General features: G+C 41.3%; 1 protein-coding gene across 1 annotated transcript in view; it reads right to left on the bottom strand.

The window, feature by feature from the left end:
- LOC102191034 (zinc finger protein 420) overlaps positions 1174-18365 on the bottom strand; it is a 44541-nt gene continuing 27349 nt past the window's right edge. Inside the window, exons 6-9 of the mRNA XM_018062905.1 lie at positions 14689-14822; positions 7624-7750; positions 6521-6619; positions 1174-3776 (exon numbers count right to left, since the gene is read on the bottom strand). Coding sequence (XP_017918394.1) covers positions 1297-3776; positions 6521-6619; positions 7624-7750; positions 14689-14796 — 2814 coding nt within the window. The 5' untranslated portion in view covers positions 14797-14822 and the 3' untranslated portion in view covers positions 1174-1296. The remainder of the gene's footprint in view (positions 3777-6520; positions 6620-7623; positions 7751-14688; positions 14823-18365) is intronic.

Here is an 18365-nt window from a genome sequence, read left to right as displayed (position 1 = left end):
ATGTTAAGTAATATTCATGACTTCTGTTGATATTATAAAGATACATCCAGATTTCAGTGAAATGTCACTGTATTTTACTTAAAAAGCAAGTGACAGAACTATTGAAAATGTACATCTTACTTTTATATGTGGAATTACTCCCTGAACACTTACCTCATGGTGACCTATAGGGATGTTGGACATGAATGACTAACACCTCCATTTAGATGTACATGCTACATTACCGAGTCCTTAATCTTCTAATGGAGAATAAATAAAAATGACTTCTCCCTAGGATTGAAGGCCTTGTCTCATCTTTGAGATGGCAAACATCAAAAACATAACCTTGCATACACACCAGAAATGAAGCATAGCAGCATGCAGTAATGTGAAAGTTGAATCACATTTATTTTACTTTTCAAATAATCACAAATCATGTCAATATAAACAAAGATATATTGCTAATAATTGTACATTTCTAAATACCAACCTTCATTTTGTGATCCATACTAACATATCAACTTTCTATCTGTTTTAACTATGGATTACTATCTACAATACTTCTCCTGAAGAGGAACTTCAAAAAAGCAGGATTGATGAAATGCTTTCTATTGTCCGGGCTTCCCTGATAGCTCAATTGGTAAAGAATCTGCCTCCCACTCCAGTATTCCAGCCTGGAGAACTCCATGCACACAGTCCATGGGGTTGCAAAGAGTTGGATACGACTGAGTGACTTTCAGTTTTTCTAGTGTGCAATTTCTGGTATTTATTTAATTTTTATTAAATACTTTTCTACATTTTCTTTATGTCATTCCTTATCTTTCTAAAATAAATGGTTTTGTATTTTCTGAAGTGTACGTTTAGGACAAACCTCTTCCATCACTTATTAGTAGGGTTTCTCTCCAGTACGTGCTCTCGTATAATAAGGTGAGAGCTCTATTAAAGCCTTTGCCACATTCCTTACATTTGTAAGGTTTTTCCTCCAGTATGAATTCTCTGATGTTGAGTAAGATGTGAGTGCTTGATGAAGGCTTTTCCGCATTCTTTACATTTGTAAGGTTTCTCTCCAGTAGGAATTCGCTGGTGTTGAAGAAGACTTGAGTGGTGACTGAAGGCTTTTCTGCATTCTTTAGATTTATAAGGCTTCTCTCCCGTACGGATTACTTGATGTTTAAAAAGACATAAGTGCTGTCTAAATGCCTTGCCACAATCCTTACATTTATAAGGCTTCTCTCCAGTATGAATTTGCTGGTGTTGAGCAAGATGTGAGTTCTGACTAAAGGATTTCCCACATTCTGTACATTCATAAGGTTTCTCTCAAGTATGAATTCTCTGATGGTAAGACAGACCTGACCACTGGTTAAATTCTTTGCCACAATCCTTACATTTATAAGGCTTCTCTCGAGTATGAGTTCGCTGGTGTCGAATAAGACTTGAGGGGTGACTGAAGGCTTTTCCGCATTCTTTACATTTATAAGGCTTCTCTCCAGTATGAACTGTCTGATGGTAAGTAAGACCTGAGCACAGGTTAAATTCTTTGCCACAATCCTTACATTTATAAGGCTTCTCTCCAGTATGAATTCTCTGATGGTAAGTAAGACCTGACCACTGGTTAAATTCTTTGCCACAATCCTTACATTTATAAGGCTTCTCTCCAGTATGAATTCGCTGGTGTCGAACAAGACTTGAGGGGTGACTGAAAGCTTTTCCGCATTCTTTACATTCATAAGGCTTCTCTCCAGTATGAATTCTCTGATGGTAAATAAGACCTGAGTGCTTGCAGAAGTCTTTGCCACAATCCTTACATTTATAAGGCCTCTCCCCAGTATGAATTCGCTGGTGTTCGGTAAGAGCTGAGTTGAGACTAAAGGATTTCCCACATTCTGTACATTTATAAGGTTTCTCTCCAGTATGAATTCTCTGATGGTAAGTAAGACGTGAGCTGTGGTTAAATTCTTTGCCACAATACTTACATTTATAAGACCTCTCTCCAGTATGAATTCTCTGGTGGCGAGTAAGACGTGAGTGCTTGCTAAAGTCTTTGCCACAATCCTTACATTTATAAGGCTTCTCTCCAGTATGAATTCTCTGATGGCGAGTAAGACCTGAACACAGGTGAAATTCTTTGCCACAATCCTTACATTTACAAGGCTTCTCTCCAGTATGAATTCGCTGGTGTTGAATAAGACTTGAGGGGTGACTGAAGGCTTTTCCACAATCTTTACATTTACAAGGCTTCTCTCCAGTATGAATCCTCTGATGGTAAGAAAGACCTGAGTGATTGCAAAAGTCTTTGCCACAATCCTTACATTTATAAGGCCTCTCCCCAGTATGAATTCGCTGGTGTTGAGTAACAGCTGAGTTGTGACTAAAGGATTTCCCACATTCTGTACATTTATAAGGCTTCTCTCCAGTATGAATTCGCTGGTGGATAGTAACAGCTGAGTTGCGACTGAAGGCTTTTCCGCATTCTTCACATTTATAAGGCTTTTCTGCAGTATGAATCCTCTGGTGTTCAGTAAGACGTGGCTTCTGATTAAAGGTTTTGCCACACTTTGTACATTTATAATGCTTCTCCCCAGTGTGAATTCGCTGATATCGACTAAGGTTTGAGTAAGACATAAATGCTTTTTCACATTCTTTACATTCATAAGGTTTCTTGCCAGTGTGGATTTGCTGATCTTGACTAAGCTCTGAATTCTGATTAGAGGTGTTGCCACAGTCTGTACATTTGAAAGGTTTCCATTCTGAATGAATTTTTCTGTGTCTACTTAGACTGGATGAGTTAGTAAAGGCTTTCTCACATTTCTTACACTTGTAACTTTTCTGCGGATTCTGAATACTCTGCTGTTGAGTGAGATTTGAAGACTGATTAGAAACATCTCCATATTCACAACTGTAAGTCTTCTCTCCAGTATGTGTACTCTCATTTAGTGGAAGACCTGATGTTTGATAAAAGATATTCCTCCATGTGCTATTTTTAGAATCTTTGTCTGAAGATTGAGGTCCCTGATGTTTCATAGGGTTAGAGTCTTGTTCAGTTTTACACCCATTTTCATTGCATGAATGGCTTCTCACTCCATCGTAAATATTCTTGTAATTATTGGGGATAGAGCTCTTACTTAAGGCCTGACTCGTGTTATTACACGTGAGAAGTTGTTCCATATTAGTCGTATCATGATGTGTATTGAACAATGATGGTGGGATTAACTCTCTTCCATTATCAACATTACACATTTTGGAACAGAGAGAAACTGTCTGTTGGTCGAAGAATAATGACCCCTTGCTTACAGATCCCTCAAACTGATTATATTGTGAGTTTTCCTCATCATTTTTAAATTTCTGGTTTTCAGATGTGCTTAAATGTATGTGTAATCGAAGCCTGTGTTCAGAGTGGTTTGCATGAGTATTTGCAGTAGAGACTGGATGACTTTCCAGATTTTCAACATTTCCCTTCAAAGAACGTGTATGTTTCAAAAAATGATTTAAGCCTTTGCTTGAAGAGATATGCTGCTCTGCAGATGTTGATAACTGAAATGGGTGTTTTCTGCAGTTTGACTCACATTGCTCATTTCTTTGGGCAGTAGTGTCCGCATTGTGTGAAACTGTCTCGGTTTCTTTCTGTTCATATAAACATCTTCTGGGTCTTTCACATACCCCCGTATATTCCTGGTCTTTCATTAAATGTTCGTTTCCAAGGTGAGCTCTTTCATGTATTCCTAGGTTTGCTTTTTGGATTAAATTTTCTAATCTTGGATTCTTTGACATCAAACCATGGGTGTTGTGAGAAGACACAGCTGAAAGATATCAAATGAAAGTTTTATTATCTACTATTCTTATCTCCTGGGGCTGGTGTGAGCTCAGCTGGGACAGAAGGGAAAACTCATTCTCTGTGGGAAGAGAACATGGCAACAGTCTGTGGCAGCAGGACAGAGTGAGACCTGAACACCGGGTGCTGGTCCCAGCCCTGCCCACCCAGCCTGAAAGAGTATCCACTGTTGCAGACAAAGGCTGGGTGCTGAAATGTGGGGTCTGGAGAGCAGACCCAGGCAGAGGACTGCTGTGTGCTGTGAGGAGACATCCTGAGGGGACGGGGGTGAGGGAAGAGCTCTATAAGCTAGAATGCTTGTGGAGGAAGCCTGAACCACCAGAGAGCAGAGCGCCACTGTTGAGTGATGCCCAAAGGGAAGACCCACCATTGCAGCCCCTCCTCCCCCAGCACTAGGAAGGGCCACTAACTCGGTGGGCTCTATTGAGCTCCAGCCACAGCCTCCCCCCATGCACCTCCTCCACAATCAGCAGACTCCTGTGCTGTGAGGCAGCCACTGGAGCAGACACCTGTGGGTGGCCCACACACATAGAAGAAGCTGAAAACTCACCTAAGCCCCTTGGTTAAGGAAGAAAAACTAAAGTTTCTCCTCATGGTTGCACAAATCATGCTTTTATACCTGCAACTGGCTTTGTAAACTCAGCCCCTACAGAGCATCTGAATGGACATCCAGGGCTCCCCCAGTCATGGGAGGTATAGCTTTAGCAGCTGTGGACTTTATGGGGATGTATACTAAGGGGTGGGCCAGGCCAGAGTCCAAGCTGCCCACATAGCACCACAGCAGGTCCAGCTCCATGAATGCAATTCTGGGACCTGAGTTCACTGGATCTCTGCTGGTGTTCCAGTGAAACAACATCTGAGAGACACCAGAGCAATGTGGCAGCATGCCCATGATTGAAGGGGGCCATGAGCAGTGCCAACATGGGATCACATGAGATTCACACAGCACATGAGCACACCCAAGGTGAACATCTCCAGAGGAGCCATAGAGCCAAGGGGAAGCTCCCCTCAATATCCAGGGGAGGCTCGGGTCACAATAACAGCAATCAAAGCCCAGATCAAGGGGATAAGGGTAAAAGCCTGTGGAGCAACCTCACACCCTGGGGGGAGACAACAGACCAAGAGGAGCTAGGATCCTGCAGCCTGCAGAATAGACCACAAACCCAGAAAATGTGACAAAATGAGAGGACAAAGAAGTATGATGTAGAGGAAGGAGCAAGACAAAAAGCTAAAAGAACCACTAAATGAAGAAGAGACAGGCAGTCTAATGATTACTCTGTGACTTGAATGTGAACGTGAAGTTGCTCAGTCATGTCCGACTCTTCGTGACCCCATGGACTGTAGCCTACCAGACTCCTCAGTCCATGGGATTTTCCAGGCAAGAGTACTGGAGTGGATTGCCATTTCCTTCTCCAAGGGATCTTTCCCAACCCAGGGATCGAACCTGGGTCTCCCACATCATAGACAGACGCTTTACCGTCCGAGCCACCAGGGAAGACATATCAGATATTAAACTGATAAGAACAGATACTACACTTGATCTTAGCCAAAAGGCCGAGAAGCGGCCGCTGTGACTTAAGTCATCTTAAATGCAGATGCCACTAGGTGCCCTCTAATTCTTAAACCCACTTGTTATTTTAGCATGTTCTATATGAGGTTTCAATATAACAATCATAAATGATACTGACATAGGTCTAATCAGAAAGCGAGGACATGAAGGACAAAGTCTGGGGAAGCGATAACAAGATTAATTAAATAAAGAAGCAGTTCTTGAGAAATTAAGAAATCAGACTTTAAAAATATGGTGGGAACACTATCAATGCTCTGTGGGGATCTAATTGGGAAGGAAATGTTAAAAAGAGTAGATAGCTACACGTAAAATGGATTCTCTTTGCTGTACAACATTGTAAACCAGTTATACTCCAATAAGAATGTTTTAAAAAGATTCTATTATCTAAACATTGTAATAGTTTGAAACTATTAAAAATATGGTGGGAAATATTTTAAGCTCATGCAAATTTATGTGAAAATTCTTTGAGTTAATTTAATATATTTAAGTCTTTTAGCATTGAGGCATCGGAGGAAACACACTTAACATTTCATGAGTTCGTATGAAGAAAATAAAAACTTTGAAGTAACCCTGAGATTGGCATTCTTTCTCTTTAGGGAGGTCTTGGTTTATGCAGTGAAGAAATTACTTGAATTTAAAATTGACCAGATCATATTTGAAGTTTCCAGTGTTTTAGAAATCATGTCAGAAAAAAACAGAACAAAACAAAAAAAAACACCCCTGTCCCCAATATTCCTAGAACTTTGGCAGTATGTCTACAATTCCACTCACACACTGCCATCTAGAGGTAGAAACTTTAATAGGAGCATCTTAGAGTTTTTCAGAAATGTGCAGTTTTCCTACGCTCCCCACCCAAGAAATGGAATAGCAATCCATTCATACAGGTTGTCACAGGCCAAGATAAGGATTTCAGTTCTCACTGTGATTGAGAAAAGTAATCACTGGAGCTGAATTCAGGAATGTTTTAAAAGGACAGAAGGGGGCAGGTGATATCCGCCTATGATAGCAACGGAAAGAAACCCAGACTTCTCTAAAATAATTTCCACTGAAGCAGATCTTCCTAAACCACATGACAAAGGATGAATTCCTCACTAATCCTTGGATGTGCTGTTGACTCATCGGCTCCATCCATTCACACCTACCTGTGTATATGGCTGGCATCGCCAGTCTCCTTACATCCCAGGGAGTCTTCATTTGCTCCAGAAAGGTGACCAGGTCTGGCTTAGAGACCACAAGACCTGCTATCAGGAAAAGGAATATTTGTTTTGCTAGAGAATCATCAGTTTCCAACCTAATATATATTCAAGCGAGAAGAGAAGGCACATGTGCTAAGTCGCTCCAGTTATGTCTGACTCTTTGCCACCCTACGGACTGTAGCCCGCCAGGCTCTTCTGTCCATGGGAGTCTCCAGGCAAAAATACTGAGTGGGTTGCCATGACCTCCTCCAGGAGTTCTTCCCAACCCAGGGATCGAACCCACTTCTTTTACGTCTCCTGCATTAGCAGGCAGGTTCTTTACAACTAGTGCCACCTGGGAAGCCCAGAGAAGGCATGGTAGAATGTTAATACAGCCTAGAAAAAAAGTATTGGGGGACATAATTTCCTACGCTGTATGAACATTCCCTAGTGGATCAGCTGGTAAAGAAGCCACCTGCACTGTGGGAGACCTGTGTTTCATGCCTGGGTTGGGAAGATCCTCTGGAGAAGGGAACAGCTACCCACTCCAGTATTCTGCCCTGGAGAATTCCATGGACTATTCCATAGGGTCACAAAGAGTTAGACATGACTGTAATCTTGCTCATTACATTATTAACATTCTAGAGAAGGCATGGTTGAATGTTAATATAGCCTAGAAAATTATATCCCCAAATACTTTATTGAAGCACTTTTATAACTAACAAATACATAAAGAAAAGATCTTGAGATTCTAGTCAAGTACTACTAAGGCCAAAGTAAGTAAGTAGGAGAAATCTGATTTATAAAGGAGAGTGGCACCATTTTATACCACAGAACCTACAGAATTACCATTCAGCTAGAAGAAGGAGGCAGATTCCATCAAGGAAAAGTCAGAATCATAATGAATCATCATGAAGTCTTCTTTCTCAACTCATAAATATCCATTTTCCCATAGAAAGCAGGGATCTGAAACTATTATAAGGAGCAGAAGATTCTAGGAGACATTCTAGAAATACAGGAACCAAAACCCAGTGGGTAGAGAAGGGATTCTGGAAGGCAGTTATCCTCACCCAAGGAGGCCAGGTTCCTGTAGTTCTCTAACATCACGTCCCTGTACAATTCTCGCTGACTGAGGTCCAGGCATTCCCACTCTTCTTGAGTGAAGTCTAGGGCCACATCCTGAAATGTCAGCCGTCCCTGAAATACAAAGTACAGTTTCCATGTGGCCATGGGAAGACTTCCTAATGTGACCCAAGAGGAAACCAGCAAAAGAAATGGTTTTTATTTCGGAGAATGTCTGGTGTTACACAAGAATATTATTTTTACACAGTAATATTTTCTACCACATTTTTAACCCCAAGAAAAGAGGATGAGATATGATCCATCAACCACTACAGCAATTATTCTGATTTGGAAGATAAATTATATAATCAGATCAACATTGACATATATATTTTTGAGTGTTGTACTCAGGTGACAGAGGATGAACTATCTATCAAAAGAAACAGGAAATATTTTTTCAAAGCACTTCCTGATCCAAATGTTCTGTAGTGGGCTCAATGTGCCACATTTTTCAAGGCTTCTTTGAACTAGTAATGTTGAAAATTCTGCTCCATGAGTGACAATGTGTGAACAGCAATGAAGTAGAATAGTAAAGAAAGAATTCACATTTAACTTTGAACTTTAAGTGCTCTACAGATTTTACAGGTCTGATAGCATAGTAACCTCGGCAACAAGATTCATTTTAACGATCTGGTATATACTACTTTTTGACAGTTTTCAGAGACTTGAATGTATAACAGAAATAATTTAAAATCAATAATGTTGTTGTAGCATCTTTTGGCAAATATTTTAACAAACATTCTTTAAATGACAGCTTAAGGGACGGGGGAGCCTCTTGGGTTGCCATCTATGGGGTTGCACAGAGTCGGACACGACTGGAGCAACTTAGCAGCAGCAACTTTTACTTTAGTTTGTGACTCTAGACTTTAATAAAACACAGACAAATGCACAGAGCTAACGCTAATGAAAGTTTATAGAAATTTCTCTATTTGTAATAATACTAAAAACAAGAAAAGTGTTAGTCACTCAGTTGCGTCCTACTCTTTGCAACCCCAGGGACTGTAGCCTGCCAGGCTCCTTTGTCCATGGGATTCTCAAGGCACGAATACTGGAGTGGCTAGCTATTCCATGCTTCAGGGAATCTTCAAAAAAGAAAAAAAAAATCAATCGAATGGTGTTAACATGTTCATGCATACTGACATACACTAAAATGGGACTGTATACTTACTAAGAGAGAAATTGCCATGTCAATAAAATCAGGAAAATTTTTAACTGATTGAAAATGTACATAAATATTTGAGGATGATATTGTTAGGTAGGTAGAATAGGGAAAAGGAGTCCAAAATGGCGGTGTCTAAGAGACAAGGAAGGTCCGAAGACCAGAGTGAAGACTTCAGGTAGAACAAACAGCACTCCTAGCTAAACCCAATTTGCATAGGGCAGGCCCAGGCCGAGGAAAAAACATAAAAGGAGGAGCCAAAGCGCTTTCTCTCTCTCTCCCACTTGCCTGCCCTCTTTCTCTCTTTCTCCCTCCCCCACACGCTTTTCCAGTCTCTTCTCTTTCGGTTGGCATGCCAACACGCTTCGAGGATGGATTCTCCTGGTATCTTCTAAATAAAATACAGCTGTAACACTGATTTGCCTAAGGGCTATAACACGGTTTGTCCAAGACCCGAGAGCTGTGATGTGCCGAGGGCTTTAATGTCCCTCGCTACAAATTCTTGTTGCGACGAGACAAAGAACCAAGAAACATACACTCAGTGACAATATTATTTTAATTTTTTAAAATAGACGAGGGTGCAGACATACACAATGATTAAAAAATAGACAGCTCTGGTTCTGAATTTTTTAATTTTTTTTTTTTCATATCTGCCTGACCCTGTGCCTTTATTTTTTATTTTTTTAAATTTTAAAATCTTTAATTCTTACATGCGTTCCCAAACATGAACCCCCCTCCCACCTCCCTCCCCATAACATCTCTCTGGGTCATCCCCGTGCACCAACCCCAAGCATGCTGTATCCTGCGTCAGACATAGACTGGCGATTCAATTCTTACATGATAGTATACATGTTAGAATGCCATTCTCCCAAATCATCCCACCCTCTCCCTCTCCCTCTGAGTCCAAAAGTCCGTTATACACATCTGTGTCTTTTTTCCTGTCTTGCATACAGGGTCGTCATTGCCATCTTTCTAAATTCCATATATATGTGTTAGTACACTGTATTGGTGTTTTTCTTTCTGGCTTACTTCACTCTGTATAATCGGCTCCAGGTTCATCCACCTCATCAGAACTGATTCAAATGAATTCTTTTTTAACGGCTGAGTAATACTCCATTGTGTATATGTACCACAGCTTTCTTATCCATTCATCTGCTGATGGACATCTAGGTTGTTTCCATGTCCTGGCTATTATAAACAGTGCTGCGATGAACATTGGGGTACATGCGTCTCTTTCAATTCTGGTTTCCTCGGTGTGTATGCCCAGCAGTGGGATTGCTGGGTAATAAGGTAGTTCTATTTGCAATTTTTTAAGGAATCTCCACACTGTTCTCATAGTGGCTGTATTAGTTTGCATTCCCACCAACAGTGTAGGAGGGTTCCCTTTTCTCCACACCCTCTCCAGCATTTATTGCTTGCAGATTTTTGGATCGCAGCCATTCTGACTGGTGTAAAGTGATACCTCATTGTGGTTTTGATTTGCATTTCTCTAATAATGACTGATGTTGAGCATCTTTTCATGTGTTTGTTGGCCATCCGTATGTCTTCTTTGGAGAAATGTCTATTTAGTTCTTTGGCCCATTTTTTGATTCGGTCGTTTATTTTTCTGGAATTGAGCTGCAGAAGTTGCTTGTATATTTTTGAGATTAGTTGTTTGTCAGTTGCTTCATTGGCTATTATTTTCTCCCATTCAGAAGGCTGTCTTTTCACCTTGCTTATATTTTCCTTTGTTGTGCAGAAGCTTTTTATTTTAATTAGATCCAATTTGTTTATTTTTGCTTTTATTTCCAGAATTCTGGGAGGTGGATCATAGAGGATCCTGCTGTGATTTATGTCAGAGAGTGTTTTGCCTATGTTCTCCTCTAGGAATTTTTTAATTTCTTGAAAAATCTACCACTTGCATGGAAATATATTTTAAAATTTAACACAGTTGAACACAGATTAGCAGTAATATGATTCTTGTAAACATTTTGGAAAATACAGAAATGTGATGAGACTCTATCTGTGATGTGGCATGGAGTGTACCGGAAATGATCAGACTTGGGCTTGAGTGATGAAAATCCCCACTCCCAAATCCCAGCATCTCTACTAAACACACAGAAGTGTTGTCAACTACAAATCGGCACTTGCCAAGAGCATCGCCAATGACTGAACAAGACCTTTTATAACTAACACCCAAAAGGGATGTCCTCTTAATTATAGGGGACTGGAATGCAAAAGTAGGAAGTCAAGAAACACCTGGAGTAACAGGCAATTTGGCCTTGGAAAGCAGAATGAAGCAGGGCACACTAATAGAGTTTTGCCAAGAAAATGCACAGGTCATAGCAAACATCCTCTTCCAACAACACAAGAGAAGACTCTACACATGGACATCACCAGATGGTCAACACCGAAATCAGATTGATTATATTCTTTGCAGCCAAAAATGGAGAAGCTCTATACAGTCAACAAAAACAAGACCAGGAGCTGACTGTGGCTCAGATCATGAACTCCTTATTAACAAAATTAGATTTAAATTGAAGAAAAGTAGGGAAAATGACTAGACCATTCAGGTGTGACCTAAATCAAATCCCTTATGATTTTACAGTGGAAGTGAAAAATACATTTAAGGGCCTAGATCTGATAGACAGAGTGCCTGATGAACTATGGAATGAGGTTCGTGACACTGTACAGGAGACAGGGATCAAGACCATCCCCATGGAAAAGAAATGCAAAAAAGCAAAATGGCTGTCTGGGGAGGCCTTACAAATAGCTGTGAAAAGAAGAGAAGCAAAAAAGCAAAGGAGAAAAGGAAAGATATAAGCATCTGAATGCAGAGTTCCAAAGAATAGCAACAAGAGTTAGAAACCCTTCCTCAGGGATCAAGGCAAAGAAATAGAGGAAAACAACAGAATGGGAAAGACTAGAGATCTCTTCAAGAAAATGAGAGATACCAAGGGAACATTTAATGCAAAGATGGGCTCGATAAAGGACAGAAATGGTATGGACATAACAGAAGCAGAAGATCTTAAGAAGACGTGGCAAGAATACACGGAAGAACTGTACAAAAAAGATCTTCACGACCCAGATAATCATGATGGTGTGATCACGCATCTAGAGCCAGACATCCTGGAATGTGAAGTCAAGTGGGCCTTAGAAAGCATCACTACGAACAAAGCTAGTGGATTTGATGGAATTCCCGTTGAGCTGTTTCAAATCCTGAAAGATGATGCTGTGAAAGCGCTGCATTCAATATGCCAGCAAATTTGGAAAACTCAGCAGTGGCCACAGGACTGGAAAAGGTCAGTTTTCATTCCAATCCCAAAGAAAGTCAATGCCAAAGAATGTTCAAACTATCAGCAATACATGAACCGTGAAATTCCTGATATTCAAGCTGATTTTGGAAAAAGCAGAGGAACCAGAGATCAAATTGCCAACATCCACTGGATCATGGAAAAAGCAACTGAGTTCCAAAAAGACATCTATTTCTGCTTTATTGACTATGCCAAAGCCTTTGACTGTGTGGATCACAAGAAACTGTGGAAAATTCTGAAAGAGGTGGGAATACCAGACCACCTGACCTGCCTCTTGAGAAATCTGTATGCAGGTCAGGAAGCAACAGTGAGAACTGGACATGGAACAACAGACTGGTTCTGAATAGGAAAAGGAGTATGTCAAGGCTGCATATTGTCACGCTGCTTATTTAACTTCTATGCAGAGTACCTCATGTGAAACGGTGGACTGGAAGAAACACAAGCTGGAATCCAGATTGCCAGGAGAAATATCAATAACCTCAAATATGCAGATGACACCACCCTTATGGCAGAAAGTGAAGAGGAACTAAAAAGCCTCTTGATGAAAGTGAAAGAAGAGAGTGAAAATGTTGGCTTAAAGCTCAACATTCAGAAAACGAAGATCATGGCATCCAGTCCCATCACTTCATTGGAAATAGATGGGGAAACAGTGGAAACAGTGTCAGGTTTTATTTTTGGAGGCTCCAAAATCACTGCAGATGGTGACTGCAGCCATGAAATTAAAAGATGCTTACTCCTTGGAAGAAAAGTTATGACCAACCTAGAGAGCATATTGAAAAGCAGAGACATTACTTTGCCGACTAAATCCGTCTAGTCAAGGCTATGCTTTTTCCAGCAGTAATGTTTGGATGTGAGAGTTGGACTGTGATGAAGGCTGAGCGCCAAAGAATTGATGCGTTTGAACTGTGGTGTTGGTGAAAACTCTTGAGAGTCCCTTGGACTGCAAGGAGATCCAACCAGTCCATTCTGAAGGAGATCAGCCCTGGGATTTCTTTGGAAGGAATGATGCTAAAGCTGAAACTCCAGTACTTTGGCCACCTCATGAGAAGAGTTAACTCATTGGAAAAGACTCTGATGCTGGGAGTCTGGAGGCAGAAGGAGAAGGGGACGACCGAGGATGAGATGGCTGGATGGCATCACTGAGAAGATGCACGTGAGTCTAAGTGAACACCCAGAGTGGTGATGGACAGGGAGGCCTGGCATGCTGCGATTCATGGGGTCGCAAAGACTCAGACACGACTGAGCGACTGAACTGAATTTAACAACAAGGGTGTTTGCCATCTGCCTCTGGGAAGAATGAACCTTATGGTGCTGCAACTGACTTCAGTCCCCTCGATGGAGTTCACGGTGGATTGAGGCACTCTGCTCCAGGGAATCTGGTGGAACAGGTCTTTAGAGAGTCAAGTATTTTCAGGAACTGCTTTCATGATCCCAATCCTAGCATCTCTTCATATCTAGAAAAGCACTAAACCACTAAATGACGACTTCAGGTCCTCAGGACTGGCAGAAAACCTTCTGTAAAGTAAGTGCTTGATTGCACTGAACTCCCCCTTCACCAAAGTCTCATACTGACCTTCCCTCACTGTCTCTTTGGATCAGTTTCTCAGAGTTCCCTGAGATGCTGTCTCCTGGGCTGCTGTCCTCATTTTGCCCAAAATAAAAATTAATTCACATCTCTCAAATTGTGCATCTGTTTTAGCTGACAGTGTTCATTTTTCAAAGCAAATAACTAAGAAAATATGGCATCTCCTCGTTACCTGTGATAGGGATATCCATTACTTTTTCTGTCCAAGATTCTTGTTGCAGACCAAAAAAAAAAAAAAGAATTTCATAGCGTGAAAATCTCACAGAAGCACCTGAACCACAGAGGTCACCGGGTAAAAGTATATGAAAAAATGCATTATCATTGCCAGGCATTTCGGCAATATTAAGAAAATCATGATCTCAATCTATCATGAAAAATGTCAGTTTTCTGCAAATTCCATCTCCTATATACCTCCCATGATCTGTAGCTTATAGTCCATGCAATTAGTATATTTTTCTTATCGGTATAGAGGATTGTCTCTGCTACTTTAACTTCTGAAAAATTCTGGAATGCTAAGTTCATACTATTAACAAGGGCATTTTCTTACTCCTGTTCTAGAGAGCTGAATTGCATCCACATGTAAATTCATCACGGCATTTCCCCGACTTTCCTAAGATCCTAACACTGAACCACATCCCAAAGGGAATCTCAGATACCAGTGCCTCCCCATATTGATCTCTCACAAAGGGAATGTATTCAACATTGAAAGTCACTATTTCATATTGAGAATTCATCATGCTCTATACAAAGCCAGGATACACACAATGGAGAAAAGGCTCTGGAATATGAGGGAGACAAAACCTGAAGAGCTGGTTTTCACTATTTTAAAAAAAAAAAAAAAAGGAAAAAATAAGAAGGTGATAACAAGCACTCCAGGCAGAAAACTTAGAAGCAGAGAACTAAAGGTTTGCAGATTCTCCATACAGGCATTTCAGGAGAAGTAGACACAGCCCCAGACCCGTGAGAGGACAATTACCTGAGAAGCTGCCATTTCCTCCTCGTCTTCCTCCTGCTCTGCGTCTTCTGTGGGGATATGACGTCTCAAACTCACATCTGCATGTTGAGAAAATACCTTCAAAGGCATCCATACAGCCGTTTAACCTGCAACTGCTGCAGTAAAAAAGAAGAAAACGTTTTCTTGTTTCTCTCACCCTTTTCTGAGCTCTTTGTTGACTTTCTGTGTTCCTGATCTGTAGTGGGTAGTCAAGACAAACCTGATATGCTAATCACATCCTGGTGCTCCACTCTATTTGCGGATGTTCCTTTTTGCATTAGAGAGCAGGCTGCAGAACAATTCACCAGAGACAATGGGCCCTACTTCTGGGCTACCTGACGCAGCCTATGAGGGTTTTGAAAAAATGCAAGAGGAAACCTCACATTTGGCACATCTGAGACCTCAGGAAGGAAGGATTTAGGGCGGGAACGTCTAGAAGCAAAGGTCAACCTGATTGCCTGGGGAGGGGCTCTTTCTAGGATGGGTGTGGTGGTCCTTGGCCTGTGCCTGTGAGGGGAGTGTTTGGTGGGAATCAGCTGGGGGTCTTGGGTTCCTACCAGGCTTTACTTGCAGAATTCTTCCCAAAGATCTCCTTAGTTTTTTCACCCCCCTCTGCAGCCTGGGAATGCAGGTTTTCACAAAATGATTTGCATTGTGACCACCTCTCTGCAGGTGTGGCACCTCCAACTTCAGAGACCAGGAGCCTGGAGGTGTTTCCATCACAGCTTTCTTTGAAAATAAACCAGAGGCAGCAGGAGGCCTGGCGAGCTGCAGTCCATGGGGTCACAAAGAGTAGGACAGGACTGAGCAGCTGAACTGAACTGAACTGAGCAGGACACGCTAGATTAACAAGTGTGTGTGGGCAGAGTCAAATGCCTTTGAAAATGATGTCCTAAATGCTATCGGATGACCAACCAAGGAAATAATGATCGGTGTTGTCGTAAGTTACATTACACACAAATTAACACGTGAGAACGTTGTTCTACTTCCTGTGTGTGTTTTTCTAGGTTTTATGAATCAACTGCTACAGTTTGTTGTCTGCGCCATTTAGAGAGCTCTATTTTCTCACATCTTTATAGTATAATGACTAAGGAAAAATTAAAGATAGAAGCATGTCCAACTTTCTAATATTATATATTCTAAAAAATATTCAGTATGCATGCACCACTACCAACTTTGTAGAAGATTTAGTTTCACAGCAGAATTGAGAATAAAGTATCGACGTTTCCCATATACCTCTTGTTCCCACACGTGGACAATCTCCCTCCTTACCTTTCCCCCCTAGAGTGAGCATTTGTTACCACTGTTGAATCTACAAGGACAGTAAATAGACAAACTCTTTAGTTTACCCTTAAGTTTTTCTTTTAGGGATGTGCACTCCATACCTCTCGATAAATGTATAATAACATGTGTCCATCAAAACAGTTTAACACAAATTATTTCACGGTCTTGACAGTCCTCTAGATTTAGGATATTTATAGTCCCTCCTTTGAAACCCACGGCAACCACAGACTGTTTTAATCATGTCTATATTTCCTATCAGATTCCCAGGTGACTGAGTGGGAAGAAATCTACCTGCCGATGCAGGAGATCCAGGTGATGCAGGTTCGATCCTTGGGTCAGGAAGATCCCCTGGAGGAAGAAATGGAAACCCACACCAGTATCCTCTCCTGGGAAATCTATGGACAGAGGAGCCTGGCGGGCTATAGCCCCTGGGCTCACAAAGACTCAGACACAACTGAGCACATATGAACATTTACCTACACAAAAGTGTCATATTGTGAAATTCCTGCTTTCTGTAGCATTTTTGAATGGGCTTCTTTCACTCCATAAAATGCATGGAATGGCTGTCCACGTATTTTATGCCTTGAAAGCTTAATATCCAAAAGCATAAGAACCACCTCTGCGCCTGTATTCCTGCTCAGTAAATAAGTTCATCAACACCATTTTTTTAGATTCACATATATCTGTTAAGACAATATTCCTGGAGAAGGAATTGGCAATCCAAAGACAATATTTGCACACATATATAAAACAGATGTGTGGCCATGGCAGGAGAAGAAGAGGGGGACAAACTGAAGTCTCACTGACACACATACACCACCATGGCTGAAATGCTGGGGAAGACTCTTGCGAGGCCCTTGGACTGCGCGGAGATCCAGCCAGCCCATCCTAAGGGAGATCAGTCCTGGGTGTTCATTGGAAGGACTGATGCTCAAGCTGAAACTCCAGTACTTTGGCCACCTCATGCAAAAAGCTGACTCACTTGAAAAGCCCCTGATGCTGGGAATGACTGAAGTGGGGAGAAGGGGACAACAGAGGATGAGATCGTTGGATGGCATCACCGACTCAATGGACATGAGTTTGAGTAAACTCTGCGAGTTGGTGATGGACAGGAGGCCTGGCTTGCACAGGGAGGCCTGGGGTGCTGCAGTCCATGGGGTTGCAAAGACTTGGACATGACTGAGCAAGTGAACTGAACTGATAGTTAAAACAGATAGCTAGTGGGAAGCTGCTGGATAGCACAGGGAACTCAGCTTGGTGCTCTGTGCTGACCAGAGGGGTGAAATGGAGATCACGGGAGGGAGGTTCAAGAGGGAGCAGATTCATGTATACTTATGGCTGATTGATGATGTCGTACAGCAGAAACTAACACAACATTTGAAAGCAATTATATTCCAATAAAAAATATCTATGCATCTCAAAGACAGGTCACCCAGTGGTGGAGAATCCATCTGACAGTGCAGGGGACATGGGCTTGATCCCTGGTCCAGGAATACTCCACATGCTTTGGGGCAACTAACCTGTGCGCCACAACTGCTGAGGCTGGATGGGGCAACTTGCTCTTTTAGATGAGCAAGAGGCAAATGAAAGATGCTCACCAGCGCTAAATAATAAGAAATGCAAAACAAACTACAATGATGCATCACCTCATGCCAGTCAGAATAACAATTAGCAAAGAGCCCACTAATGATATCATAAACGCTGAAGAGGCTTGGAGATCAGGGAACCTCCTATAGGGCTGGAGGGAATGTAAACTGGGGCAGTCACGGTGGGGTGGACAGTGTGGAAGTTCCTTAAAAAATGTAACCTCCTGACATTTAAGGAAATGAATACCAGGAAAAATAGACAAAACAGATTAATTGACAAATTGACAAGTTTTGCAGTTTTTAGTCAATCATCTGCAATTCCAAAATGACCAGTTTTGATCTAGCATTTCTAAATTATCTAAGTTAAAAGTGTACGAATACACATACACTCAAATATTCCTTCTTGGTTTTCTTACCGCTAACGTATATACCATCAGATATTTATATATTGTATTCAATGTGTGTTATAGAAATTATATGATGTATGTATCTTCAGATATTTATATATTGAATTCAAAGTATGCCAAGGCCATGAGAAAAGAGTTCCTTTAAGCCTAGACAAGAAACTTGTGCTAAGAATTATACAGGGTAAGATTTTATAAATCTTAGTTCAGAACTTTGCCATCATGGCTTTTAATTACGCTTTTTGTGACTTTGTTAAATTGACATTTGCTTAAATAAGCCCCTGAAAAGTTTTAGCTAACAGAAGAACAAAGGACAATTGAAGCAGGTGAGTTTATGACTCTAGGTCCTGAGAGAATTCACAGGAAGCCTTGAGGGCCCCTGAGG

The sequence above is a fragment of the Capra hircus genome, chromosome 18 (genome assembly GCF_001704415.2).
Source record: "Capra hircus breed San Clemente chromosome 18, ASM170441v1, whole genome shotgun sequence".
Taxonomy (NCBI): Eukaryota; Metazoa; Chordata; class Mammalia; order Artiodactyla; family Bovidae; genus Capra; species Capra hircus.
The sequence above is the reverse complement of the archived record's forward strand: the minus strand, read 5'-3'. Positions and strand labels throughout refer to the sequence as shown.